General features: G+C 48.5%; 1 protein-coding gene across 4 annotated transcripts in view; it reads left to right on the forward strand.

Annotated features, from left to right (window-relative positions):
- AFAP1L2 (actin filament associated protein 1 like 2) overlaps positions 1 to 25,571 on the forward strand; it is a 64,998-nt gene extending 39,427 nt beyond the window's left edge. For 2 of the 4 annotated variants that reach the window (XM_066323550.1, XM_066323552.1), the window contains exons 2-19: positions 1,433 to 1,561; positions 2,091 to 2,168; positions 5,173 to 5,264; positions 9,278 to 9,368; positions 15,220 to 15,425; positions 15,991 to 16,170; positions 16,750 to 16,839; positions 17,602 to 17,686; positions 18,364 to 18,468; positions 18,982 to 19,193; positions 20,862 to 21,007; positions 21,557 to 21,668; positions 22,346 to 22,594; positions 22,683 to 22,860; positions 23,031 to 23,198; positions 23,465 to 23,646; positions 24,261 to 24,389; positions 24,746 to 25,571. In XM_066323550.1, the coding sequence (XP_066179647.1) occupies positions 1,433 to 1,561; positions 2,091 to 2,168; positions 5,173 to 5,264; positions 9,278 to 9,368; positions 15,220 to 15,425; positions 15,991 to 16,170; positions 16,750 to 16,839; positions 17,602 to 17,686; positions 18,364 to 18,468; positions 18,982 to 19,193; positions 20,862 to 21,007; positions 21,557 to 21,668; positions 22,346 to 22,594; positions 22,683 to 22,860; positions 23,031 to 23,198; positions 23,465 to 23,646; positions 24,261 to 24,389; positions 24,746 to 24,772 (2,459 nt within the window). In that variant the 3' untranslated portion in view covers positions 24,773 to 25,571. Of the gene's footprint in view, positions 1 to 1,432; positions 1,562 to 2,090; positions 2,169 to 5,172; positions 5,265 to 9,277; positions 9,369 to 12,835; positions 12,920 to 15,219; positions 15,426 to 15,990; positions 16,171 to 16,749; positions 16,840 to 17,601; positions 17,687 to 18,363; positions 18,469 to 18,981; positions 19,194 to 20,861; positions 21,008 to 21,556; positions 21,669 to 22,345; positions 22,595 to 22,682; positions 22,861 to 23,030; positions 23,199 to 23,464; positions 23,647 to 24,260; positions 24,390 to 24,745 lie in introns of all 4 variants that reach the window. The other 2 variants (XM_066323553.1, XM_066323551.1) reach the window with 2 other exon arrangements.
- Positions 25,572 to 25,771: the final 200 nt, after the last annotated feature.

A 25,771-nucleotide genomic window follows, 5' to 3' on the forward strand; every position in this document is an offset into this window, starting at 1 on the left:
TGGCTTTATCCTGCCTTTAAAAAAGTGTCCTTTGTGACCTTAAATGTGGCAGCTCTTTAAGTAGACCTGCTCAGATGCTTTGTATTATGAATCCAAAATCCAAAAGTTAGCACTTTTCTAGTTCGTGGGTGTGAACTGTGGCTCACAGGGTTCCATGGGATCACCCAGTGTGGGAATGCTGTGAGTAAAGGGACACAGGAGCGCTGCCCCACTCCAGTTATCCCGGAGTTCCTGGTGGGATGCTGAGGAGTCACTGCCTGCCTTGCAGTGGCAAACCCAGGTTCACTGCCCATGTCCTCTGCAGATCCCCAGCGCCAGGGAGCGATGGGCAGCGGTGGCAGGGGAGCCTCCGGAGGGGAGCAGCAGTCCCAGCTGGCTTTGGCACGTTTTTCCTACACGCTCTCATTCTCACCCGGCGCTTCCTCTCTCCACATAATACTCTGTTATTTCCTCCTGCCGCCCCTGCTGCTAATTAGCCCACGATAAACTCTGGTGTGAACAAAAGCAGAGCAATTAAGAGTCTGTTGCTTCAGCGTGAGCCCTGTCAGAGCAGTGATTTGTTGGTGGCAGGGTGTGCAGCACCTCCTCGGGAGGAAAACAAACCCATTAGCCTGGCTGGTGCTGGGGAGTGGCGTGTCTTTGGGGCTGTTTGGGATGCCTTGGGTACTGCAGGGCTTCCCGAAGTGCTGAGAGATGCTGCTGAGTCTGGGGGCTTCAGTTTCACTCGATACAGAGGTCTCTGTGGTCTTGAGAAATTACTGAATTGTGATTTATGTGTGTGAGGAAGTGATGTTTTCTTTTCTTTTCTTTTTGGAATACTCACGTAAACATTTTCAAATTAATACAGACAGAGGAATAATGGTAGAATGAAACATAAAATTGTTGAGTGGTTTGTGCTGGAGGGGACCTTAGAGATCATCTAGTTCCAGCTTCCTTACCATGGGCAAGGGCACCTCCCACTAGACCAGATTTCCACGGCCCCATATCTCCCAGATAAGGAGGAGGCTTAGAAAGAGGAAACAAAACCCAAGATTTTTGGTAAGTCCCAAACCAAATGAGGTTTGAATGGTATTTGCCAGGACTCAAAGTGCATGTATCAAGACCTTGCAAGCTGCCTTTGTGTAATCTCAGCCCCAATGCTCAAAATCTCTTCAGGTTGTCTTTTCTTGAGCAAGAGGTCCTAATGGAAGATAATAGGTATTTACACGGGATTTCACTGATGTGTGAACAGACTAAGGGAAGTTGAAGATTTTTTGATTTGAGACCCACTTTCTTTCCAAAGCTAGAGGCAGGGTTCAAGCTGGAAAATTAAATATGAACTATTCCTGGGCAGAAAAAGCAAAGGATTTTGGAAAGCATGGAATTAACAGATGTTCTCTTCTGACACATCACGCAGATGCTTTGCCAACAGTTGTCTCTGTTTCTGTTGTAGCTCTCGAGCAGCTGCTCACAGAACTCGAAGATTTTCTGAGGATACTGGACAAGGAGAACTTGAGTAGCACTGCTGTGGTGAAGAAGAGCTTTCTCTCTGACCTTCTGAAAGTCTACACCAAGTCCAGTGGTACAGATGAGGAAAACCAAGGATGGGGTGGTGGGCTGTCATGGGAATGGCTATGGGGTCTTGAAGAAACATTTTCCTGGTGGCTGGTGGGAAGAGGAGACATGAAAATTAGAAGGAGAAAATGAAACTGAGTTTATTTTTGCACTGACCTCTAATTGTTTATGTAAAATTACTATACTTATGTGTCCAGCTTTACAAGCAAAGGATTCCCAAGATTCCTGATCCTTTCTGTTTTCCTTATTAAACCTTAAGTTTATTTAATCCACTTTGTAAGATACACAGGATGTACTCTTTGGCCAAGTTAATGTTTAAGTAGAAATTTTAACTTACGGAATTTCCTGACCATAAAGCACTTAATTTTTCTGCTTTTTATTATTGCTTGGGGTTTTTTCCCTGCACGTTGCCTCAACCAACGTGCTCTCTCCAAATGTGCTCAGCAGAGACACTTTTTTCATCTGCCTTTGTGGAAAAACTTAGCAGCGTGCAAGCAGCGTGTGGGTAAAGAGTTCACTTTTCCCTTTGTTTGCAGGTGGTGATGAGGAGTATATTTATATGAACAAAGTGACAGTCCATAAACAGCAGGATGACCAAGAGAAACAAGACCAAGGTAAGGAGCTGAAGATTAATGGTTCCATCGTGTCTCATGGGATGATGAAGGCACACAAGGTTAGAGCCTTGCTCTGGCAGCTCTGAGGGCTGAAGCAGCTGCTGGTGCAGAAGAGCCATTTTCATAACATTCCCTTGGAAATAATGGTCCTTGCCAACACTGTGAAGTTATTCCTGGAAGTAGCACTTTGGAGGTCTTTATTTTGGGATAAAAATGTTGCCTTCTAAGGCTTGAAGCTCCAGTGCCTGAAATACTCGAGGAAGCCTTCATGCTTTCTTTGGCCACAAAACAAGTCACTTTTTGCATCTTTGAGACCTTGAAAGTGTATTTCTTGTTTGCTGTGTTGCTCTGCTCTGGCCCAGAGGGTCTGTGTTGTCACAGTCTTTTGAGGCTCACCATCTGCCCAGGCAGAGCACCTTCATCTCCCAGGGATGGGAGAGTTCTGCAGAGTAAAAGGCAAGAAATGAAGCCTAGATAAAATATTCCTTTCCAATTTAGCTTTCCCAGGTTTTGAATTTGTCACAAAGTTTTGAATTTGTCATGACAAAGAACATAATTGTCTAAAAATGTTCTTCCTCTTTGAAGTTCACCATGAAAGAGGTTGCTGATAATTGCATGGAGTGAGAGTATTAGTTACACACATTTTTTTAAATGCACACCTAGTCAGGGGCTGGTCCTGCCCCAGGCTTTCCAGTGAAAAGGGATGAGACAAGGACTCATCAGTGCAGCCTGCTGCTGATGTGCTGGTCCTGCAATAGTTGGGATTGTTCCACTTCCAGAGTTGTTTGGTTTTGTTTTATTTCTTTGTGGTGGTTTGTTTGTTTGTTTTGGGTGGGTTTTTTTGTTTGTTTATTTGGTTTGATTTGTTCTTTAAACTACCTGCAGCCAAACTTGGCCTAACTTCAAATGCCTCTGAAGACAGGATGTCCTCCCAGTGCAGGCCCAGTGTCTGACCTCCAGACAGAGCCCTCTGGGTGATGCTGTAATGCTCTATAATAGGATCACACAACCTCCCAGTAGCTCCCAGCAGCTGAGCAGCAACAGAAACATCTCTTTATATAAGTTCTCATTTGGGTGGATAAAGCAAAGCATCCACCATCAAACACAGGGGAAATTTCAGACAATTTATTTTTAGAGGTGGTTCTTTTATTTCAGACTTTTCCCTATCAAGGCCAGGACCCTGCCCGCTCAGTCACTCCCTGCAGGACCTGGCACTTCTCTCTTTCTGTTTTCAACAACTTCCCTATTCCAAGTAAAACTTCTGAGTTATTTGGAAATGCTGAAGTCAGTGAGACGTGTGGAATCTTAGCCACAGCTGCAGCTGGGTGTAGAGCCCTGATCCTGCCTCTGTGACTGGATGGAGAGGTGCCTGCAGGTTCAGGTTTAGTGGATAAAGGGGGCTCAAGTGCCACTGCTGTGGTATTGGTCTTCCAGTGATTATGGAATTCCCTCTATCCCTTTTATCTACTGCAATTCCATGCCTGTAATGGCATTGGGGACCACACTTTCATGTCTGAGCTGACAGGACCTCTTGTGCTCTGCAGAGTTTCTTCCCCACAACAGCTATGCTCAAATGTGCTCCAGCAGCACAGAGTGAAATGCTTTCCAAAGTCCATCACCTCCAAAAGTCACCCCTCCAAACTTTAAAATATGCAATTTCTGCACTAAAAGTGTATTTCCCTGCTCTTTTTATCTACTTGCAATTTCAGTAGTAAGGATTTAAGTGGAACAGACACCGCTTTTGAGATGCCTTCCTGTGGCCCAGTAATTGATTCCCTGCACTGGGTGATGAAGGCACTGTAATTTACTGGATCTCATTTACCTGAGAGATGCAGCAAATCTCTACCCTGCAAGTCCACAGGGCTCTTCAGTGAGCCAAATGCCATCTCCTTCTGGAAGTCAGCACAAAGGGGCAGGAGTCCAGGAGGTAGCGCTGATGTAAAGGGCTCCTGGTGTGGCCACTGTGAGCCTCTTATCCCAAATGCCAGGTGACATTCACTTTTACAAGGAACAGAGAGCACAGATAAGTAATAGTACAGATGTGAATTTCAGCAGGATTTTGCATGGTTTTTCTTTTTCCTTCCTTCCTTCTAAATCCTCTTCAAGCTGCAGGTTTTAGAGAGGCATCTTTATCAGAGGACACCTGCAAAATGTTAATGCTTGTCTAGGGAAAAAATACTCCTTCCCTCCAACTCCAGTAAGGAAACAGTCTGTGATTTGTGATGCTGGAGAAGGAAGGGATACATCCATCATTGCACTATCTCAGAGGTCATGGGATTTGGGCACTCGTTGAGGCCACCCAGGAGTTCTGTGGTAGGAGAAGGGGACTGAACACAAGTTTTCTGAGCCTTCTATGTACTCTCCAGATACTAAATCATTCTGCTTTCAGCTGCTTGGAAAATCTGACTTTGCAGAGGCAGACACAGATCACCTGGAGGAGTTCTGCTGCCATATGCCTCTACATGCGTTTGTGTGGGCTGCTTTGGGTGCAGCCCTGCCTTGAGCAGTGATGACACTGCTGGTCATGGCTGGCTGTGATGAGCCACTGTGCACTCAGCTAAGCAGCCACTTGGCAGTTTCCCCTGGGAGCAGGCTGGTGCTAGATCCATTTTTTGGGAAGGGTAGCAGGGGAACAGACAGTCTGCTCACAGCAGCAGGGATCAGAGCCAGCAAGGACTAAAGTGCCATGGGTTTCCAGACACTGTGTAGTGTCTGCCCGTGCTGCTTCTCAAGACCCTTTAAAGTCTCAGCAGGGGATCTGGCCTTCACAATTTTCCCTCCAGAAGGGAAAGCATGCCTTAAAACCAGAGGTCAGCTCTTGCTGGGTCTCCCAAGGCCACGTTCCCGGCTATGGCCTGAAATGACATGGTGGCCCTGCCTGTAATTGTCACTCTGCTGCCCACTAAAATAGCATCTTGCTGCTCCAGCACAGCCCAGGGTAGCAAGTGCTTCTCTCTGCTGGGAGATGCCACATGTCATCTGTGGAATTGTTTCTGCCTTGCAGTGCTGGATAGGAAGATCTCCCTGACCAATGGAGACTCAGGGCTGCATTTGTCACCTCCTCAGAAGGGCCTGCCAGACCTCCCCCCTCCAAAGGTAAGTTTTTCACACTCTTGGCTTTTCACTGCCTCAGACTGGGGCTCTGAACCCCTTGAGGCTTCACTTTTTTCACAGCCTGTGCAGCGTGGCTGGGTGGAAGGACCTGTGCCTGTCTACATTAGTGAGGCAAAGAGTCCTGGTGAGCTTTATTTTAAAAATAATGACAAAACACTGAACTAGGGATTTCCAGCTGTATGTTTCATGTTTACAAAGACTATGAGTCAGTATGTACTGACAGCCAGGAATCCCTGTGGCTCCCAAGGTGGAGCAGGCAGCCGTGGGAGCTCCCCATGAGTGTGCAAACTGGGCTGTGCTCCCTGCCAGGAGACCCACACTCATTGCATGGCACTCCAGGCTCAAGGAAGGAGAAGCGAGGTTTTCAAAGAAACAGGTTGTGATAACTCTCAGCTGTCGCTTTGGAAATATCTCCTGAGCTGTAAGTCAGCTGTGGCTGGGCTGCTGACAGGATCTTAGAAAAGCCAGGAATCCTTTAGCTGCAGGGTGATGGGGAGGTCCTTAAACAGTCCCAGGACCTCCCTTGCTGCCAGAGCCTTTCTCAGTTCTGCCATTACCAGAGGTTTGCTCGCAGCTGGAGCACCTGGTGGTGTAGTTCTGGTTGTGCAGCCCACAGGTCTGTGAGGAGGAGTTGCTGGCTCTGTAGATTTTTCTGCAGGGCAGCTCTAAGTTAAACACCATCAGCTCTCAGTGGGATGTTGTCTCTGCCAGAAAGCCAGCCCAGCTGTCCTAGACACAGGTCATCCTCGAGACCCTGAATGTTGCTGTTCAGTAGCTGATGCAATGTGGGAATTGCTGTTAGCTGTGACTTCAGGATGTGAAGAGAAAGGAGGGCAGGGATCATGCATGGGGAGGAGGAGGCATGGAGGAGGATGGGGTGGTGCATCCATCAACCATGAAGGAGGATCTGTTCTGTTCTTTTCCCAGGAAGGAGGATGCAGGGTGAGGCCCCAGGACTTTTGCCCAGGGATCTGTGTGGCTCAGCTGGAGTTAGCTGGAGGAGCTGGGAAAACAAGAGATAGGATGGGATGCAGCTGACAAACCCCCTTGGATGCAGTGTGATTGCCTGGGAGCTCTCCAGCCCCAGAGGGTTCTGCCCACACAGATGGCTGGAGCTGGAGTGCCTGGGAGCAGTGGCCAGAGCAGGAATCTCTGTTCAGCTCTGTATGTCACAGTGGGCAGGAGGTGGATTGAAGGCACCACTGGGGAAGCAGCAGCTGAGTATCCCCAAGGCATTTCTCTTGAGCTTGGTGCAGCCCAGCTTACTGATGGGAAATCAGGAAATTAAATGAGGGAATTAGAAAAAAAAATAGTCTTAGATTTTAGCTGAGAATGGCACCTGTCTTCTCCCAGATCTGTGCTTGGGAATTACCTTCTCCCAGCTGCTTTCCACTGGAGTTAGCCTCCCTTGGATGCAGCAGTCAAGTACCTCCTCACGGTGAGCATCTGAGTGTCAGTGAGCTTTGGCAGCAAAGATATCTGTGTCCTTCAAGGAGTGGGGCTGGGGAGAGCTTTCATGAGTGGAAATTGCTGTTAGGGGGAAATGGATCTTCCCTGTCTGCATTTGCAGCTCCCAGTGCAGGCAGGAGCCACAGCCACCTGGGCAGTGGAGGGTGGAGCACAGCTCCTTGTACAGAAACTGGGAGGTTAGGAGAGGAATTCAGATTTGATCTATTTTTGTTCTGCTGAGTTTTCTGTGGTTTGGTGACACTCAGGCATCCTGTGGTGTTGCTCTTCTGAGGCACAGAAGAGATATGGTGATAAAGCTCTGCACAGCAGATTGTCCCTGGTACCCACAGACACTAGCAGTCACTGGGCAACCCAACAGGGGTGGCCCACCTGGATCCCACTGATTCCTTTGGATTTGTCCCAAAACAACCTTTAAACAATGAGTTCTGCTGGCCCTGGCTCAGACATTGGTGACCTCTCCTCTGCTGCAACCCTGGCAGCTCTGCCTCTTCCCACAGCCATCCACAGGGAGGGTCCTGTGGTGTGGATGCAGATGGCCAAGGTGGTTATATTTGCATGCTCACTGTGCCAAAATGCAACAGGCAAATGTTCTGCAAGGGCCAGCATGATTAAATAACACAATATATAGCCTTTTACTTGAATTAGAGAGTAAACCACTCCACGCCCCTAAGAAAAGAGGAGACAAAACAAATTCCTTCTGGGGCAGCCAAGGTGCACCCTGTTGGCTTTCATTGTCTGTAGGAAACAAACAGAGCAGCCCCTTCCCTGACAGTTGTGTGATGGTGTCAAAAAACCCCACAGCATTTCTTTGTGTAGGCAATTTGTTTATGGTCACAGCACAAAGTGGGCTGGCTACACGCAGGAGGCCACCACAGATGGCAATTACAGACACATTTCCTAGCCAGGGAAGGGATTAAGTAAAGCCCTGGAGTGACTGGGTTTGTTTTGGTTTCTTTAATGTAACACATTAGGACAAGAAGCTCCTAAAAACCTTTTATGTGTTTGGAGGGCAAGTGTTTTCCAGCAGTGCTCTACATGCCTCTGGAAGGAACGTTCATCTGCTCACAGCATCTGGCAGACCCACGTGAGAAGGAGTTTTAGCTCTGGGGCAGTTTGGGAAGCTGGCAGAGCCATGGACAGCTCGCCAAAGTGGGAACTGTGTGACTTTGGTGTGGTCAGGGTTCCTTGCGCCCACAGGCCAACAGCTTCCCTTTGTGGGCAGCTGTTGGCCAGAAAATCCTTTCCTTCAGAGCTTCCTTTCTGCTTCTGGGCACCAGTAGCTGCTGGTGGAAACATCCGGGGCGGGATGGAGAGCTCTGCACCTGCGATTGATGACGTTGGCATGACCTGCAAATGGACTGATCTTGCCTCAGGCTGCTCTGCAGTGCTGATGCACAACTGGCCCCTCTTCCCCAGGGAGCAATCCTGGCCTGGCACAATGCAGGATTTGTGACCTTCAACACTGCTGACTCTGCGCAGAGACCTGCCTTTGTGCCTCTCCTCCTGGAGGAGTGGGGCTTTAACCCTGGGCATCCTGTCAGGGTTAGCACAGCCTCAGTAAGGTCAGCTGAAGCATTGCAAGACAGAGCATCCTGTTGTTAGATGGCTGGGGGTGGTGTGACCTCAGTGAGGAGCTGGGACACCTCAGTGGGGAACAAGGGAATGCTGCTGTCAGGTCAGGGTGGGAGATGGGATGCCAGGTATTTGGGAAGAACGTAAACTCTGTGCTCATCCTACTGATCATCTGTTCTTGCTCTGCTGTCTCATGTCCAACAACATCTGTGTGAATCACCTGTGAAAGGTAGAAAGTTTCTTCCTTAACTTCACTTTTTATTTTTTTTCCTCATGTATTGATATTTCTAAAGGATCAAGGCATGTTTTTCCTGCCAGCCCTTGCTTATGTTTAGGGAGGGGCTTGGCAGGCACCACAGGGATTTTCCAGCACTTGGACTCTTTTCAAAGGCTTATTTTCCATTGGTGTTGTTTATCCATTTCCTTAATTTTTTTTTTTTTTGTTAAGAGCACAATAAAGATTCCCAATATAGTTCCTGAAGCAGAGATTTTTAGCTGTTAGTTTCTATCAGTCAGGGACTTGGAGACACGACCAGAGACTGCTCAGGGTATGTTTTCATTGTAAAGCCAGGGTTGCACCAATTGTCCTCCCTTCTGGTTCCCTGATAAGATAATCCATAGCACAGAGGACCATCCCCAGTTACAGTGGGCAGCTTAGGGGGGGTCAGTGCAGCAGGCAGAAATCTCAGTTCAGGGTAAAGCTGATGGGTTGCAGTTGCTGCTATGAGTTGATCTTCCCAGGGCTTTCAGCAACATGAAAGAAAGTAACATTTGTGCTGCAATTATACAGTAATTTCAATTTATATTTGAGCTAACTGTACCACATCTAAAAGATTTTATCCACTGGGATGCACTTGAGTGCTAAAAAACAAAAAGGAAAAATATGCCTTGTTGTTTGGAAGGATCTGGTTTTTTACCTTAAATCGTGTTTCTTTTATGCGTTTATTCTGCAGATTCTCGAAACAAAACAACCTCCGGTCCCCAAGATTGAATCCCCAGAGGGATATTACGAAGAGGCTGAGCCCTATGACATCTCTGTAAATGGTATATCCCAGCTACAGGGGGTTCATGTGGGAGGGGGTTCATGTGGGAGATGGAGGATGTGAGGTTTATGAGAATCAGTAAATGAAAGCACAGATATTTCGTACAGCTTTTGGGACAAATTTGTTTTCTGCTGCTCGTCGCACTTGATATTACAGACCTAATGCTAGCTGGAAAGTAAAGACTACTGAATTACTCCAATTTTTAACTTTCCTGTAGAAGTTAGTAATATGCTTGAATCAATATAGCAGCAGTGTAAAATGTCAGAAACCACTGTGGGCTCTCTTTGTCTTGGTGGTTTTCTGGCAGATAGACTGCAGTCAAACACAAGTTTCTATTCAGGACTGAGTGGTGAAGCTGTGGTGGCTTGCATTCGTGTCCTGGTGCTTTAATTGTCCCCTTGGGGCTCAAAATCCATGGCTCTGCTGGTCTGTTAGGAGTGATAACCATTTTTATAATTGGCTCTTTATTCAGCTCTGTCTCTTGTGGCAGTTTAACTATCTGTAAACTTGATCAGAAAGCCACTCTTGGTGTGAGGGGAAAGTGTGTGGGCTCCCTTGCACACACCCAGTGCCTGGGGCAGCACCCAGCCATGTCCTGGAGCAGTGCCACCCATGCATGTCCCCTGTGGGCTCCCCACCCCTCTGGGAGGAGGCTGCTGCATGCTGGGCTCCCACAGTCTCACTTTTTACAATGTATTCCTGCATCCTTTTGTCGAACACCCTCCACTGAGAGATTGCCTTCCTCTGATCTGATAGCAGAGCTGATCTTGTCATCACTTTATAATCCATTTAAGCCCATATGAGATAGATTATATCATCCCACTGCAGAAGCAGATCTCTGCTCATCAGCCTTGGCTGCAGCAGAGTGTGTGGCATGGGCAGAGCTGAGTGGCAAGAGTCAAGGCAAGCAAAGAAATGAGAGTTAAGGGTGAAAGATTTGGATCTAAACCCTCGGCTGTTGAATATGAGCTTCACTGGGGAGAAGCTGAGTCCTCTCCAGCCCCAGTGTGAGCTACTGGGCTTTGAAGCTCCATGCCAGTGAACAGGAAGATGGTGCCCAGCTCAGATGGGAAAAGGTTCAGGCTCGTTGTGGTCGGGGTGAAAGGTGTTGTTCAGTGCAGAGGAGAGGCCCCTCTGGCTCTGCCCTGTGTTTTGCTGAAAGGCTCTGGGTGATTTGGCTGAGGTGAGGGCTGTGATGCCCTGTGAAGCCCTGCTGCAGCTGGGGCAGCCCAGGGTGCTGCAGCCTCATCCCCATGCCTGCAATGTAAGATAAAGGAGATTTCTTTCCCCCTGCTGCACATTGGGATAGTGGATAAATTGTTAAGAGCCATGGCACAATAAGGCATATGCAGGATTAGCTGGAATACAGCCATGGATCCACATGCTGGGATACCCAGCTTGTCTTATCCAGGAGATCCATAAACTCGCCCTCAGTTCAGAGACTTGGCTGGCAGGAATGGTAACTGCACACCCAGCTCCCACCTCTGCTGTTCCTTGGTAACCTGCTGTTCCAAGATGCAAATACACCCACCACCCACCAAAATCTAGGTCACTCAGATGCCTGAGGAAATGAGAGCTCTGAAAAAAAAAAAAAAAAAAAAAAAAAAAAAGGGGGGGGGGGGGCGGGAGAAAAGCACAAATGATGGGAGCACTGTCCAAATGGGGCAGCTCTGGGTGGCTGGCTGTGGCTGCTGTGGTCAGCTGTTGCACCAGCAGGCTCAGTGTTTTACTGAGCACTGTCACAGCTGCACATGGAGATAGGAGCTTGTGAAGCCAGAAGAGATGGGACAGAGGATTCCAGTGATTCCTCACCACTGAGGTGTGTGGTGCCTTTGCATCCTGGGATTGCTCAGCCACTGGTCCCCTCTGCAGAGCCCACCACATCCCTTCCACACAAACCTCCTGGTGAGATACAAGGTGTGTTTCGTGTGAGGAGGAAGGAAGCATCATGAGAATCTCTGTGCTTTTGACAACCTCATGTTGGAGGTGGTTCCTTGTGGGGTGAGCCAGAAGGAGGAGCAGGGAGAGATGTGGAGCAGCAGGTATGTGGCCCGAGAGCCTGCAGGGGCGCAGAAGGTGAAGTGTGGTGTGCTGTGCGGTGGGGAGCTGGGCAGTGATGCTGCTGCCCTGGTTTGCCTCGAGAGATCAGGCTGCAGGGTGTGGGCAAACCTGCAGGTCCCTGTCCTGCCCTTTGTTTCAACCAGCACAAGCTCCCTATCCCTTCCCCCTGCCCCACCCTGTGCCCTATCAGATGTCAGTAGTACTTTGTACCTGTCCTACACAGTGATGCTCACTGCTAGCTAATGACCTGGGATCTTGGTGTGACTGCTGTTCTAAAGTCTGGACATGCATGGCTTTGCCGTGGCCAAAGATGCTAAAGCCTGGCCCCAGTAACCCTCCAAACCCTCTGTGCCTTTCTCCACAAGCTGGACAGGGAGAGGGTGGCACTCCAGGAAGCTGCTGGTGATCTTTCATAGAATCATAAGGACTTCAAAAATCATCTCGTTCCAACCCTCCTGCCATGTACAGGAACACCTTTCACTAGACCAGGTTGCTCAGAGCTCCAACCAGGCTTGAACACTTCCAGGGCTGGGGCATCCACAGCCTCTCTGAGCACCCTGTGCCAGTTCCTCAACAAGTTTGCAGTAAAGAATTTTTTCCTAAAACCTAAGCTAAACCTACAGTCTCTCAGTTTGAATCCATTTCTGCTTGTCCTGTCACTGTAATCTCCTGTGAAAAGTCCCTCTGCTATTCTGCTTCTGACACTGTTACAGCATGAGCCCTGGAAGACACCCATGTGTCCCCAAACAAATGGGCGTAGTGAAATCAGACAAAAATAGGAACACCACTAAAATAAGTGGGTGCACTGCCAAGAAAGGACATCAAAGCAAGCCTCCAGATGGGCTGAGGAGATAGAGGTTTGTGGACCATCAGACTGCGAGGCACTGTAGCAAACCGTGGGTGAATTAATTAACACGAAGCAAGCGGGAGAGTCCGCTGGGTCTCGGAGCCCATCTTTCATCAGCAGCATTCCCACCCCTCCGCTGGGGACGCTCTGCCTTTCATTTTCCAGCTCCAGCAGAGGCTGCTGCTTCCCTTCCCTCTTGGGCTGAAATGTGTTAAACCCTTATCAGCAGCCTTTGTATAATTGGAGGGTGCGATAAGGAGCCGAGTGAAAGCGGAGAGGGTCGACGTGGCTGCCAGCTGAGCGATTATTATTCTGGCTGAAACAGCTCATCGGCCCTGGCTGCTTTTAATTACCATGACGATGATTCTGTTTTAAAGGGAATTGCCTCGTTTGAGGGGATGGGTTGAAAATGCTGTCCTTGGTTGAAGTCCCAGCCTAGTACAGCGTGCAGGGATGGGACAGCCTCACTGGACCAGGGGATTGATGCCCTTGTTCTCTGCATTTGCTTATCTGTGGCTTTCTCTCTTTGTCTCCCTTTCTCTTTCTTTTTGACTGTGCAGGTCTTTTTGGTAGGCTTGCTGCGGCTGGACCCAGGCCAGGGTTGCAGGTTACTGAGGGCGTTATTTATGCCACAATAACTATGGGTATGGCATGCTTTCCAAACCTGAAATGCCTTTTTTAAACAACAACAACAAAACCTCCCCAAAATACCTCCCCAAACCTCAGTTTTAGCAAAGATTATCAGGTACCTCCCCGTGGATTTGCCTGTTACATGCATGGGGGTAACCACCTCTCCCTGTCTGTTTTGCACAAAGCATTACTTTTTGTGGCTTTCCCTGTGCTCAGGATGACAATAAGAGAACTTCCCTAACTTTTATTCACCTGGTTCTGTCACTGGTCTGGAGCTGATGTGTGGTAATACTGACAAGTGGCTGTTTGGTGAATGATTGAAGGTGCTCCACCGAGGCAAAGGCAGAGTGGGATGATGATGGTCTGAGCTTCCTGCATCATGGCATGGATTCAGCTCCCTGGGAGCTCATGGGAAGACCCACAGAAAAGCAGAAGTGGATTTAGATAGAGACATCCAAGACTGTAGCTGCTGCTGATGCCTGAGCTATACAATTTGAGACAGAGTGAGCCTTAGCAGTGACCACAGGGTTGTCACAAGCCACCAGGCAAGGCTTGTCCCAGTTTGCCAGCTGCACAGCCTGGTAAATGCCTTTCCTTCATGAGGCTGCAGCAGTGTCACCAGCCCAGCAGTTGCTGCAGCTCTTCAAGTAGGGAAGAGTTCATCACACGAGGAGCCACACTTGTGGTTGTGGTTGATGCACAGAAAAGCATCTGGGGCTTCTCAGGAGTAAGGTGTCAGCCTGAGACCTACTGCTTAGGTGGGGGCACCAGAGACTTCCAAAGGAGGCCAGAGGGGTGGTTAGTGATACCCCCATATGGATAAGGAGGGAGTTTTGGAAGATGGGGTTCCCTTATGTATCCTTGCTGCTGCATATGGAAAGGTCCTGTAACAGTGGAAAGATTCAGCTTCGTGGTGTTTATAGGGTTGAGAAACACCTACACTTTTACTCCATCTGAACTTCTGCACAGGGCGCCTGTGGACAAGGTCTGCATAGCGAGAATGCACTGAGGGGGGTAAAGTTTTCCCATAGAAGATGGACAGTTTCATATGTTGAGGCCATGGAGACGGTGAGGCAGTAGTGTGCTTCACTCAGAGACTTTAAAAGGGAGTATTTTTCTTTTAAAAAGCTTGTTTAATTGCTGCAGTTTGATCATTTGAGGGAGGTTGAAGAGTGAAATTTCACTGGGGGTAAGAATGTAGCTTTGTTACTGCATCTCAGTTCCTTTTATTTAAAGAACAAATAAACCCAACTGAAACGTTTTTCAGTGAAGCTCCTGATGCCTTTTTTCTTCTCTTTTCTGACTGCTTTTCTTCTTTTAATTTGCACCAATCTGATAATGTTATTTTTATGTAGATAGTAAGATTCGGTGAGAATCCAAATTAGATTAAATTCCAGTGAGAGAAACTTAACAATATTCCCCCGTGCTGTTTGGTAGGACAAGAATGCCAAATCCTACACAAATATTGCTCCAATCTTACCATCTTGTTCTGTGAGCTTATCTTGTGACTTAAAGCTCTAAATGCCAGGAGAGCATTGCAAATCCCCCTGCAGTCAGGGAGAACTTTTTCAGTGTTTTTGATGAGCCTGGTACCAGTGATCAGCTGAGAACTCCAATAATCTGTAATGCCTTAGAGCTGAGTATTGAAAATTCCAACTCATCCTTATAGTAACATAGCAATCCACTTAAGAATGGACATAAAAAATGTTGTTACTGCCACTCACATTTGCCACTTATGACTAATTTTTGGTGCTGCAAAACAGTGTTTGCTTCAAAGCCCCTTGCTGTCCTTTAGATGCTGAGCAGAGAGAGGGACCTGTTACACCAGAGAGGGAGAGTGAATGACATCTCAAATACAGTAGATCGTTGCTTGCTGCATGGCCTTGCAAATACCAATTTTACTTCTGTCATTTAGAGGACAAGGGCTGATTTTAGCTTGCTGTTGCCTTAAAAATTGTGTGTGTTTGGCTTGAAGTGGAAAGTAGTAAAAGCATCTTTGGGAGGAAAGCATCAGACATCAGGAAATGTCTAAGGGAATGTTCTCAATTTTGTGGTCAACTGAGAAGTGTCTTTTGAGTGTTTGCTAACAGAGGCTATTAGACACAAAATACCGCAATGAAATTCATATTGGGCTAGAAAGAAAAAAAGGATCTATGAGGGTAATTTTCCTACTAATTATCCTCCTGTAGGAGAGCCTCAAAAGACATGTCCCTGCACTGGAAGCTTGTGCATGTGTGAGCATGGCTAAGGGAAGCATTGGACTCAGAGTTATTCTAAAAATGGATTTAATGATAGAGCTTTGCTTTTGTTATAGAAGATGGTGAAGCTGTTAGTAGTTCCTATGAATCATATGATGAGGAAGAGAGCAGCAAAGGCAAGTCAGCAACCCACCAGTGGCCATCCCCAGAGGCCACCATTGAGCTGATGAAGGACGCCCGCATCTGTGCCTTCCTGTGGAGAAAGAAGTGGCTGGGACAGTGGGCAAAACAGCTGTGTGTTATCAAGGACACCAGGTTGCTGGTGAGCAGATCCTCTACTCTCTGTCTAAGATAATCTGGTTTTATGAGCTGAGGAAGGAAGTGGCACCTCTGACCATGTTAATGAGCTGGCAAAAAAAAAACAAAGTACGCCTAGAAGCAATGCTTCAAAAACCATGTCCTGGGAGATCTGGGGATCTTATGCCATTTTCAGAAGGAATGTGGACATGGGATTGCTGAAGGGGGCACAAGGACACATTTGTGACCAAAATCTCAATCCCCTAAAATGTCTAGGGATACTTTTTGGGGAAACTTTTTGAGGTGGTTGAGCAGAAGGGATACTTACCCCAGAGGCTAATCACATACTTGATCCTGTGTCAGTAAAAGGTAATTCAGGCTATATATGCATGCAGTCAGATGTATGTGTACCTGTACATACAGGGATCTCCTGTCTGTGTTCTGTGCAGACTTTTTAGAACTGTGGGACCTTTTGTGTTCAGTGAACTTAATGCATGTGGTTACATGAGTCACCTGTGGGGTTGAATTCATGCCAGTGAGCAGGAAGGTTCCTCCCCTGCCTCTCACCTGTTCCCATTCTCCTTCTCCAGTGCTACAAGAGCTCCAAAGACCACAACCCCCAGCTCGACGTGAATTTGCTGGGCTGCACTGTCATTCACAAGGAAAAGCAAGTGAGGAAGAAAGAGCACAAGCTGAAGATCATCCCCACAAACGCTGATGTCATCGTGCTGGGGCTGCAGAGCAAAGACCAGGCAGAGCAGTGGCTCAGGGTCAGTGACACCTTCAGGACTTGTCCCGCTGGTGCTCCCATGCTTTGCTGGGAGACCAGATCTTATCTCAGCACTCTCCTTATGTGCTCTGGCTCCCTTCCTCACTGAAAGCTTTTATACAAATATACCACTTCATTTTCATGTTGTGGGATAGATTCTTCCTGCAGCTCCCTCCTGCCTTCAGTGTGCTGGAGGCCACGTGGGGACCTCCCAGCCCAGCTGCTTTGGCAGGAGGGGAAATGTCTGGGGTGGGTCTCCAGCATGAATTGGCTGAGGGCAGGGGTAAATGTAGCCCTTCCCCTGAGACAGCAGCAGCAGGAGGAGCCTCCTGGAGCCTAGGACAGCCGTGAGGCTGTGAGACACCAGAGCTGCCTTTGCTGGCAGCCTCTCCCAGTGACTTGGATCCAGTAATTTCTGCTGGATGCCTGATGCAACACCAGGACAGTCCCCAGGGTCACAGGGACAGTAAACCATGGGTCTCCCAGGCTGATGTGGTTTTTTGCCTGTCCTAGTTTGGGGAGATTAATTGATCCTCTTACTGCAGCTCTCTCACAGGCTTTGGCTTCCCCTTCTGCACAGGTAATCCAAGAGACCAGTGGTCTGCTCTGTGAAGGAGGCAGTGAAGGCAACCAGTACATCCCAGACTCGCAGCGCCTCAGTTACCCAAAGGTACATCTTGTCTCTACACACAGAACTAGCACTCAGGCTTTCTATTCCTTCAATAGACAGTAGTGTAGGTGCCTTAATTTTAGGTAAGCAAAGACTGATATGAGTGAAACCAGACCCTGTGCTGCTGAAAAGGAGCATTCTTGGAGCCATCTTTATTTTCCTTTACATCTTAATTTTGTTGCCATCTCTTCCCTCCCAGACTAACTCAGCATTTGGCTACCCACTATCTAGGGCTATCTAGCAGCTGCTGTCTCATCCAATGGGACAGTTGTGTTCATCAAGAGCTTTGGGAGGGACACAGACCCTTGGATGCCAGGGCTTGGGCCATCTCTAGACCAGATTTAGGTGACACTCCCCTGGGAGCAGCTTGTTCCAAAACAGTGGGAGGACAAAGAGACTTTCCTAAGTCTCTGATGGACACCCAAAATGGACCTGTTTGGGCACCTGACTGGTTCCTGTGTCAATGCCCCACACAGGGATTGTCAAATGCCCCCACCAGCCAGGCTGCAGGGTAGGAGGCTGTTGGGTGGCACCAGTGGTGCCACTGTGTCTCCTCAGAGGTGAGTCCAGCTGGGATGGGGCATGTTCAGGAGCAGTGGGAAAGGCACAGTGTGACTGAACTGGCTGGAGATGTCTGGGTGAAAGCAGAGAGAGTGGGATCTCATAATATGGGAGAAGGGGGAAAAGGTCCTTGTAGCACGTTCTGGCTGGAAGAATGGGTCACCTGCATCTGTGGAGCTTGTGCCTGGTGCTTGTTGACAGGTGGAGGTGTCTGAGAGATACTCTGCAGCCTCCGAGAGCGGGAGCAGCACCGACGGCCACACCGAGACGGCTGAGACAAAAGATGGTAAAACTTTGTCCTGGGAATGACAGGGAAAACAGGCCCTTGACCCTGCATGGGACCAGGGCTTCTGCAGCTCCTGCCACTGCCACCTCAAACACACCTAAGGAAAGCTGTGTATGCCTGGGAATTTGATATTCTTACCAGGAGTACCTGTTGATTCCATAAGCTTGTTCACACACTGACTGATGTGCTCAGTAGGAGAATGTTTAAGAGGCACGTAAGAATGTTGATGAAATGTTGAAGAGGCTCTTTGGACATAAAATTTCCTCCCTCCCACCTTGTGTTCCTTTTTTTCGAGAGGAAAAAACTTGAATACAGTAAATGTTTATGGGTAATGGTTCTTAATTAAATCATTTGTGGTGTAGGAAAGTGAAGGGAGTTTGGTACCTGCCCAACAAGGGCTGTGCAAGCACCTCCCACTGCTCCTGCCGTGACTGTCCTTTGGTCAGAGCCAACCCACGTGTAAAGCAATACAGACTAGCATCTTCCACAAATCCCTAACTGATCTTACTGGTGCCATCTTGCTCCTGAACTCTCTGGGCTTCGGACTTTTCCAGCCTGTCCCTGAGTCTCAGGTTTGGCTCTGCAAGGGATGTGTGTGAGGTGGGGCAGGACCCCCAGCTGGGACAGCAGGCTGGGAGCTGGGAAAGCCACGCATGTGTCTTTTTCATTTCTGGTAGTTAAGAAGAAGGGCACAACTGGCCTGAAACTGAGCAACTTGATGAACCTCGGGAGGAAGAAATCCAGCTCCCTGGATAGCCCAGAGAGATCCCTGGAGACTTCAAGTAAGTGGCAGCCTGAGTCTCTCTGCAGGGATTTGTCTCAGGGCTGGATCTCAGTGTGCAGGGCAGGATGAGCACCAGGCATCATCCCCAAATGTGCCTTGCCAGTAACTCCATGAAGATTGTGGTGCCCGTGGCTCTCAGGGTCACCCAAGAGGAAGGATGGGTAATACCAAACAAGGCATTTGTGCTGCCTAGGGTGTGGGAGCCAGCAGGGAGAGTGGTGAGGGTCGGCTTGTATTTACCACCTGGGACCAACTTTGTCCAACCATCTGCAGCCAACTTGCTGCTCCAAACATATCCTGAATTTCAAAGGTCTAATTTTCAAGATTTTTACGCTTTTCACCCTGTTTTGGATGGACAGGACAGCTTGTCTTTGTGCTTTTGCTCTTTATTGGTGCCTGTGGCTTTGAGTTGCATGGTGATCTCATAACTTACCCATTAGACATCCCCAGGCACACAAATTAATATGGATTAAATGAAAAATGTGTCTAAGTAAGCTGTGCTTACTTGCAGGTTACCTGAACATGCTGGTGAACAGCCAGTGGAAGTCACGGTGGTGTCAGATAAAAGATGGGCACCTCCATTTCTACCAGGACAAGAACAGAAGCAAACTGGCTCAGCAGCCCCTGAGTCTGGCAGGTTGTGAAATCATCCCAGAGCCGAGCCCTGATCATCTTTACTCTTTCCGAATCCTGTACAATGGGGAGGAACGCCTTGTTTTGGAGGTAGGGTGTATATCTCCAAGAAAGTTCTGCTTAAAATCATCAGCTTGGGTACCTTAGGCGTCTAAATGCCAGTGAGTTCCTCCAGAGGAACCTTAGTCCAACAAAATAGAACCTGAAGAGCTGGACTTAGTTTCATCTGTCTTTGGTCACCTAGAATGTGTCCCACCTCGCTGGTAATCCAGGTTGTGTCTGATGCTGGCACTTCCAGAGGGACCATTCAGCCTTCATCTTCATCTGAGGGTGGGACATGGGGTCCTCTGGAGATTCCCATCTCTCTTCCTTGACTACGGATAACCTTGGATAATTAAGTTCTGTGGAGTGCATTGCAGTGCATGAAGAATGCATTTCAGGGATTTAAGGCTGTGGTTAGGAGGAACAGAGAACTTCATCTTTTGACAACAGAGCCCCAAAGCCATGGGTCACACATCCCAAGTAAGCCTATCACTGATCTGCCCCTGAAAGTGCAAGTGAACTCATCTCCATCTGTTACTTTCCTTTGCCTGCATCCAGGACTGTTTATCTCTAATCTTACTTCTCTCTGACGACAGCATGATTATAGTAGGAGGTGGACAATGTGAGCAATTTCCTGTATTTTTTCAGTTGGTGGAATATTTATAGCTAAACCACTGACTTCAAGGGCATGCCATGAAATTGGAAGATGTTTTTATTTAGTTTCTGTTTCAGGATATGTCTGTATCTAAGAAATTTTGCCCAATTACAGATGTGAAGAAGAGGTGCTGGGAAAATTTACATTTTGTGAATGGAAGAGTCTGTATTTTGTTGGGATGTCAGACTCAATGTCAGACTCCATGTAGGGACTGGCTGGCTGGCAGGCTTCCCAGGAACTGAAGTCTCTGCTAAATAAAACAGATTGAAATCTTAAAATATACTTCCCAGTTTGGAAAGTGTATATATATATATATTCACTTGCCCTGAATTTTATTTTGTGGTTACTGCTCTGACTCCTCAAATCAATGCAAAAAGTAGCTGCATCAGCCAACTTCTTGCTTCAGGTGGAGCCCCCTGCACTGGGAGGTGCATGTGGCAATTTGCTACAGCTGACTTCCTGGCACAGAATTTAACTCTTCGTGTTGCAAAATGTCAGACTGCTCACTGCAGCTGGGAGTTGGGTACTGACCATGTTAAAGCAGCAGACTCTGTTGTTTTAAATTCTTCCCTTCTCCTCTCCCCTCTGCAAAGAACCTTAGAAGAGATTTGTGCTCTGGCAACGGGACCTCTCAGGCTCGCGTCTCCTTGCCTCGGTTTTGGCAGTCCCGTTGCTGCACTCTGCTGGTGCAAAATAAAACCCACACACTTTCCTCACCCAAAGCTGCTCACTGCCAGCATCTCTGGCCCCAGAGACTTCTCTTACTCTTGTAGACAGCTGAGTCAGACCACTGAAAGGAACATGCAGACTGACTAGAAATTTTAGGAAGGAGCAGAGCAAAGAACTGCATTTATGTAGCTGCCAATTTTTTGAATCAGTCCATACATAGAGCTGTACTTTTAACGCAGCCTCAGGTTTATTATAAATACCCAGTAGTTCATCTTTCCCCTGGGAAGCCCAGGGGATTGCCAGCATGCTTTCCTACCCAATCTAAGCCAGCATCAGCCCTGTGAATGCAAAGGAACCACTGCTGCAACCTGTCCTGTCTGCTCACTCTGCAGGCAAAGTCCTCAGAGGAAATGGGCCACTGGCTGGGCCTCCTCTTGTCAGAGTCAGGCTCGAAAACAGACCCCGAGGAATTTACCTACGATTATGTGGACGCTGACAGGGTTTCCTGCATTGTGAGCGCTGCAAAGAATTCCTTCCTGTATGTCACTGGTAATGGGTCTGGGCTGGGTGGGGATGGTAGAGGGAGAGCAAGTCAGAGCAGGGGGCTCTGCACTTGTGGGAGGTTGGCTGTCCTGGAAATAGATGATAAATTCACAGCTGCAGCTCTGTCACTTTTCTTTTGGGACAGGAGAGCATTTCCTGTCCCACCAAGGTGCATCTGGCCTGAGCTGCAGCTTGCCATGGGGCATGTGCCTGAGTGGCTGATGCAAAAGCAGATTGGGCTCTCAGCCACATGGTCCATGGTGCCACTGGGGTAAGGTGACTATGCTGCTGTGGCCGAGGGCTGAAAGAGAAAAGAAACAGCCAAGGGGAAATACAGCCCCACTCTGGTGGGTGCTGCTTAACGGGCAGCAGCAGCAGTGACCACACTGTTTTGTGTGGCTCTTGCCTTCTCCTCTCCTGCATCTGGCTGCCTGGCCTTGCCCAGATCTCGGGACTGGTGTTCTCAGATGTCTAAAAATGCAGCACTGCAGAGGCCAGCAGCAAATCCATCCCCCTGATGGGATGTCCTGGTGCCTGTTCACAGCCTGATGCAGAGGAAATACTCTGAGCCCAACGCCTACATCGACAACCTACCCAAGGGCAGGGTGCAGCAGGACGAGCTCTATGACGATGTGGATCTGCCAGACCTGCCTGTGGTAAGACAGATGTCCTGCAGCAGGGAGCTCTGGGGGGACCAACAGATGGCAGATGGCAAACATCTGGCCACGGGGAGTCTCCAGCAGTTAAAGGGGGGGTGTTTCCCAGCAGTGAAGTGGATTCCCAGCTCCTGAAGAAATCCTGGCCTTTGCAATGGAGCAGAACCAAGTGGTGGAAAGGAGTTGCTAAAGGAATGGGAGAGAGGTTTCCAGAAAGAGGCTGTAGGGATCCTCAGGCAGCTGGAATAAAATTCCAGTTTTCATCAGCAAACAGCATGGATTATTTGGTGATAGTGGGGTTTTTGGAGCCTAGCCTTTCAAAATTCCTTTTTATGCCTGCAAGAGCAAGTCCTGTGTGAAAGGACAAGAACAATGGGTCATGCTGGGAATGGGACTGTTACCTCAGGAAGGGCAAAGCATGTGGCATGGGTTGCTGGATGTACAAAAGTGTGATATCCTTGCATGGGGCTGGTGCTACCATCAGAGAGACCTATTGAAGGAAAACAGGAAGGGCCTTTCCTTTAATACTTCAGAAAGCCCTCTGTGGAATGACTCAGAGACTGGCATTTTAGTTCCTCTAAGATTTTTGGAAAATACTCCAGATTGCCCGAAATAGTGCTGCTGTGTAGCGAGATGTTTCTTGTCCTTCTAGTTGCAGCAGATGGTCTCTTTTGCAGGAAGAAGTACCCAAGAGTGAGAGCAAATTGGAGGGGGACCAAGACAGAGTGTATCTGGATCTCACCCCAGTAAAGTCCTTACTACACTGTGCTGGCAAGATGTCGTGTCAGTCTTCACCCCTCAGCTCACCATCTCTAGAAAGGGCTGCCAACAAGGCTGCCCCAGAGAGCACGGCTGAGACAGCCCCTGTGGCTAAGGAAGCTGAGCCCTGTACTGTGCCCTGTAAGGCAACAGAGACCTCAGAGCAGGTACTGTCCAAACCTTGATGCCAGGCCAGGCTTCATCACTGAGCCAGTTCCCTACACCTCATCATCCCACTTCATTTCTCCTTTCCAGAAACAACCAGAGAAGCCAGAGCCTGAGGAGGCTGTGCCACGGGTGCCTGCTGTCAAAATCCAGACCCAGCAGCAGAACACTCCCTTACCCCAGGTGGCCCCCGAGGTGCCAGCAGGCACAGTGCCAGCAGGCAGCCCCCAGCTGGTGCCTGCACACCGGCCCAAGATGCCACTGCCAGGTGAGTGTGCTGCTCAGGTGGCCCAAGGGCACTTAAAGAGACGTAGTGCCCTGTGGTTCAACTTCTGTTTTCAGACCTCTCCTTGTTTCCTTTCCAAGCACCTGGAAAGGTTTTCTCCCTCCTGCTTTTTTCCCCTGACTGAGCTGCTTGTTGGTGGGCTGTGTTTCCAGCAGCAGCAGTGGAAACCAAGCTGGGCAAGAACAGGACAGAGGCGGAGGTGAAACGGTTCACAGAGGAGAAGGAACGGCTGGAGAAGGAGAAGGATGAAATCCGAGCTCAGCTCACCCAGCTGCGCAAGGAGAGACGGGAGCTGAAGGAAATGCTTGGTGGCAGCACAGGTAGAGCAGGGAAAGGTGGGATGTGTGCAAATGAGCCAGGGTGGGGCTGTGGAGAAAGAGGGGGCAATGAACCTGGCCCTCCTGGGACCAGAAGAGATGTGGGGAGCCTGGTGCTTTGAGCCAAACCACATAACCCAGACTGCACTAGAGCAAGAGCCAAAGTCCCTCTTTCCACAAGGAAAATGTGCAGGACATGCCCTGGTCTCTGCTCCCCTCAGGAGCTCTCCATGTTCCCAGCAGGCACCAAGATTATTCTCTTTTCACAGACAAGAGCCTGGAGCAGAGGCTGAAGGAGATAGATGAAGAATGCAAAAGGAAGGAAAGCCAGAGGGTGGACCTGGAGCTGAGCCTGGTGGAGGTGAAAGAGAACCTGAAGAAGGCAGAGTCTGGCCCAGTGACACTGGGGACAGCAGTGGACACCACACACCTGGAGAACACAGCCCCACGGGTATGTGGGGCACCCCTGGCATGCCCAGCAGTTTTCTGGCACCTAGGTAGTCACACAGTCTCAGCCTTCTTAAAAATGTAATAACTAATAATAGCATCATTAGTGTAATATGCCATCTTGTATAAATGCATAGCTTGTATGTATTTATTAATTGTTATATACCATATGCATAATGTAATAATAATCAAATGAGGTAACAGCAGTAATGGGAAAGTGAAAGGTGGATGGGGTCAGGAGAGTGGTTGTATTAACCTGTGGGGCCTTGCATGCCTGCAGCCATGTAGGTCTGGACTCAGCTCCTTCTGCACTTGGCTGAGCTAAGGGATGGTTTTTTACAGGAGGAGATTTAAGCATCTAAATTCCTCCTTGGGAACTTGTTTCCCGTGAAATGGAGATCTCCACCAACTGCACCCTGCTCTGTATCTCTAGCTCTAGAGTCCTCAAAACCCAAACACACCACAAAACCCCCCCTGGTATTTTTTTTTTAAATTGGCATGTCACATAAAGAATGTGCCTCCGTGGGAATGGGATGACACTGTGACTGGGAGATGGTGAGAAAAGGCAGCAATCCCTCTCAGTAGTCTGTAGTCATAACTCTATGATTTTTGTTGTAGGTTCAGGCAAAAAGTGCCAGTCCAGCAAACAGCGCAGAGAACTCACCAGTGAATTCAGCAACAGCTTTGAAAAACCGGCCTTTATCTGTTATGGTCACAGGGAAGGGGACAGTCCTACAGAAAGCTAAGGTAAGGTACAGCAGAAAAATCCATCTGGGCAGCCACTGCTTTTCCCTTCTGGCAGGGGAGCAAACTGGCTGTGGTGGGATGGGGTTGTGGGGGGTCTCATGTCTGGAAAACACCCCTGACCAACACAACTCACAGCATGTCAGCCTGGTTTTCCTCCAGTCTTTTCACCTGTGTTTGCCTTGTCTACAATTTGAATTAATAAATATAGGCATTGCTAATAACTTAGAGATATCCCTGACCCACTCTGCAGCCAAAACCCCTTGGGGACCAGACGATCACGTTGATCCCGTGCATGTTATGGCTACTGTGGCTTGCCTGATTTGCATTTCGACTAATTTGCCTTTATTCCTTGGCAGGAATGGGAGAAAAAAGGAGCTAGTTAGAAGCACATAGTTCAGAGATGGACTAAAGACTCGAATTGCCCACGCATGGCCCAGGGGATTCAATCATCTGTCGGTGGAGGTTGGGTGTTCAGCACCACCACACACCAAGTGCCTCCTCCACGTCGCGCCCGCGGCTCAGACGCAGCACTGGGGTCACCAGCTGCTGACATGAGTTATCCCAAATGAACTTGCTCTTTCCAGACAAATCCCAATCATGTAGCTAAAACAATAACAACCAGTGGCAATCCTTCTTCCATCAAAGTCCTAACCCAGCTGATGTAAACAAGAGTTGTTACTGTACATAGGGGTGTTTTGTGTATTTCTACTCTGAAGGTTTATCAATGAGTTATTAAGGTTTCTATATTAGTGACTGTAGTGGATTCACAAGGGACCTCTACTGTTCCTCAGCCTGGTGATTTTGTACCTGTCCTGATAAATTGGAGTCAACTGAAGCCTCACCTGTCTTGCTGCCAGTCATCACTCAGCTGCATTTCATCCAGCCTTCAGTCAAGGGCCGTCCCCACATGTGAGCAATGCTTCAAACATGAAGGAGAAGCACACAGCAGCCTGTCCAGGACATTTTTAATTAGTGTCCTGATGCATTCCAGCATTTCCTACCAGCTGCAGGTTTGCTAGAATATTGAGCTGCTCACCTTCTCATGCTGTAAGTTGTGTTACAGACTGGCAGCACCAAGAGCTCTGGGCAAAGAAGATCTGCCAGGCAGATTCAGTTAACTTTCTTGAAAATCCTACTTCACCTGAGGAGTTTGTTCTAAAAAAAAAGAAAAAAAAAAAGTAATATTTGAGGGCTTGCTCAGCTGTTTCATGGGAAAGCTGGATCCCAGTGTATCCTTCAAGGCTTGTCCTCTCCCAAGAGAGGGGAGGTAAAGCACTCCCCGTGCTCCTGCCCCAGCTGTCATGGTGTCTGACCCTCACAGAGCTGCAGCTGAAGAATCCCTATGCCCCTGTGTCCCTCCCCACTGGAGGGCTGAGCAGCCT

Source organism: Sylvia atricapilla, chromosome 8 (genome assembly GCF_009819655.1).
Source record: "Sylvia atricapilla isolate bSylAtr1 chromosome 8, bSylAtr1.pri, whole genome shotgun sequence".
NCBI lineage: Eukaryota > Metazoa > Chordata > Aves > Passeriformes > Sylviidae > Sylvia > Sylvia atricapilla.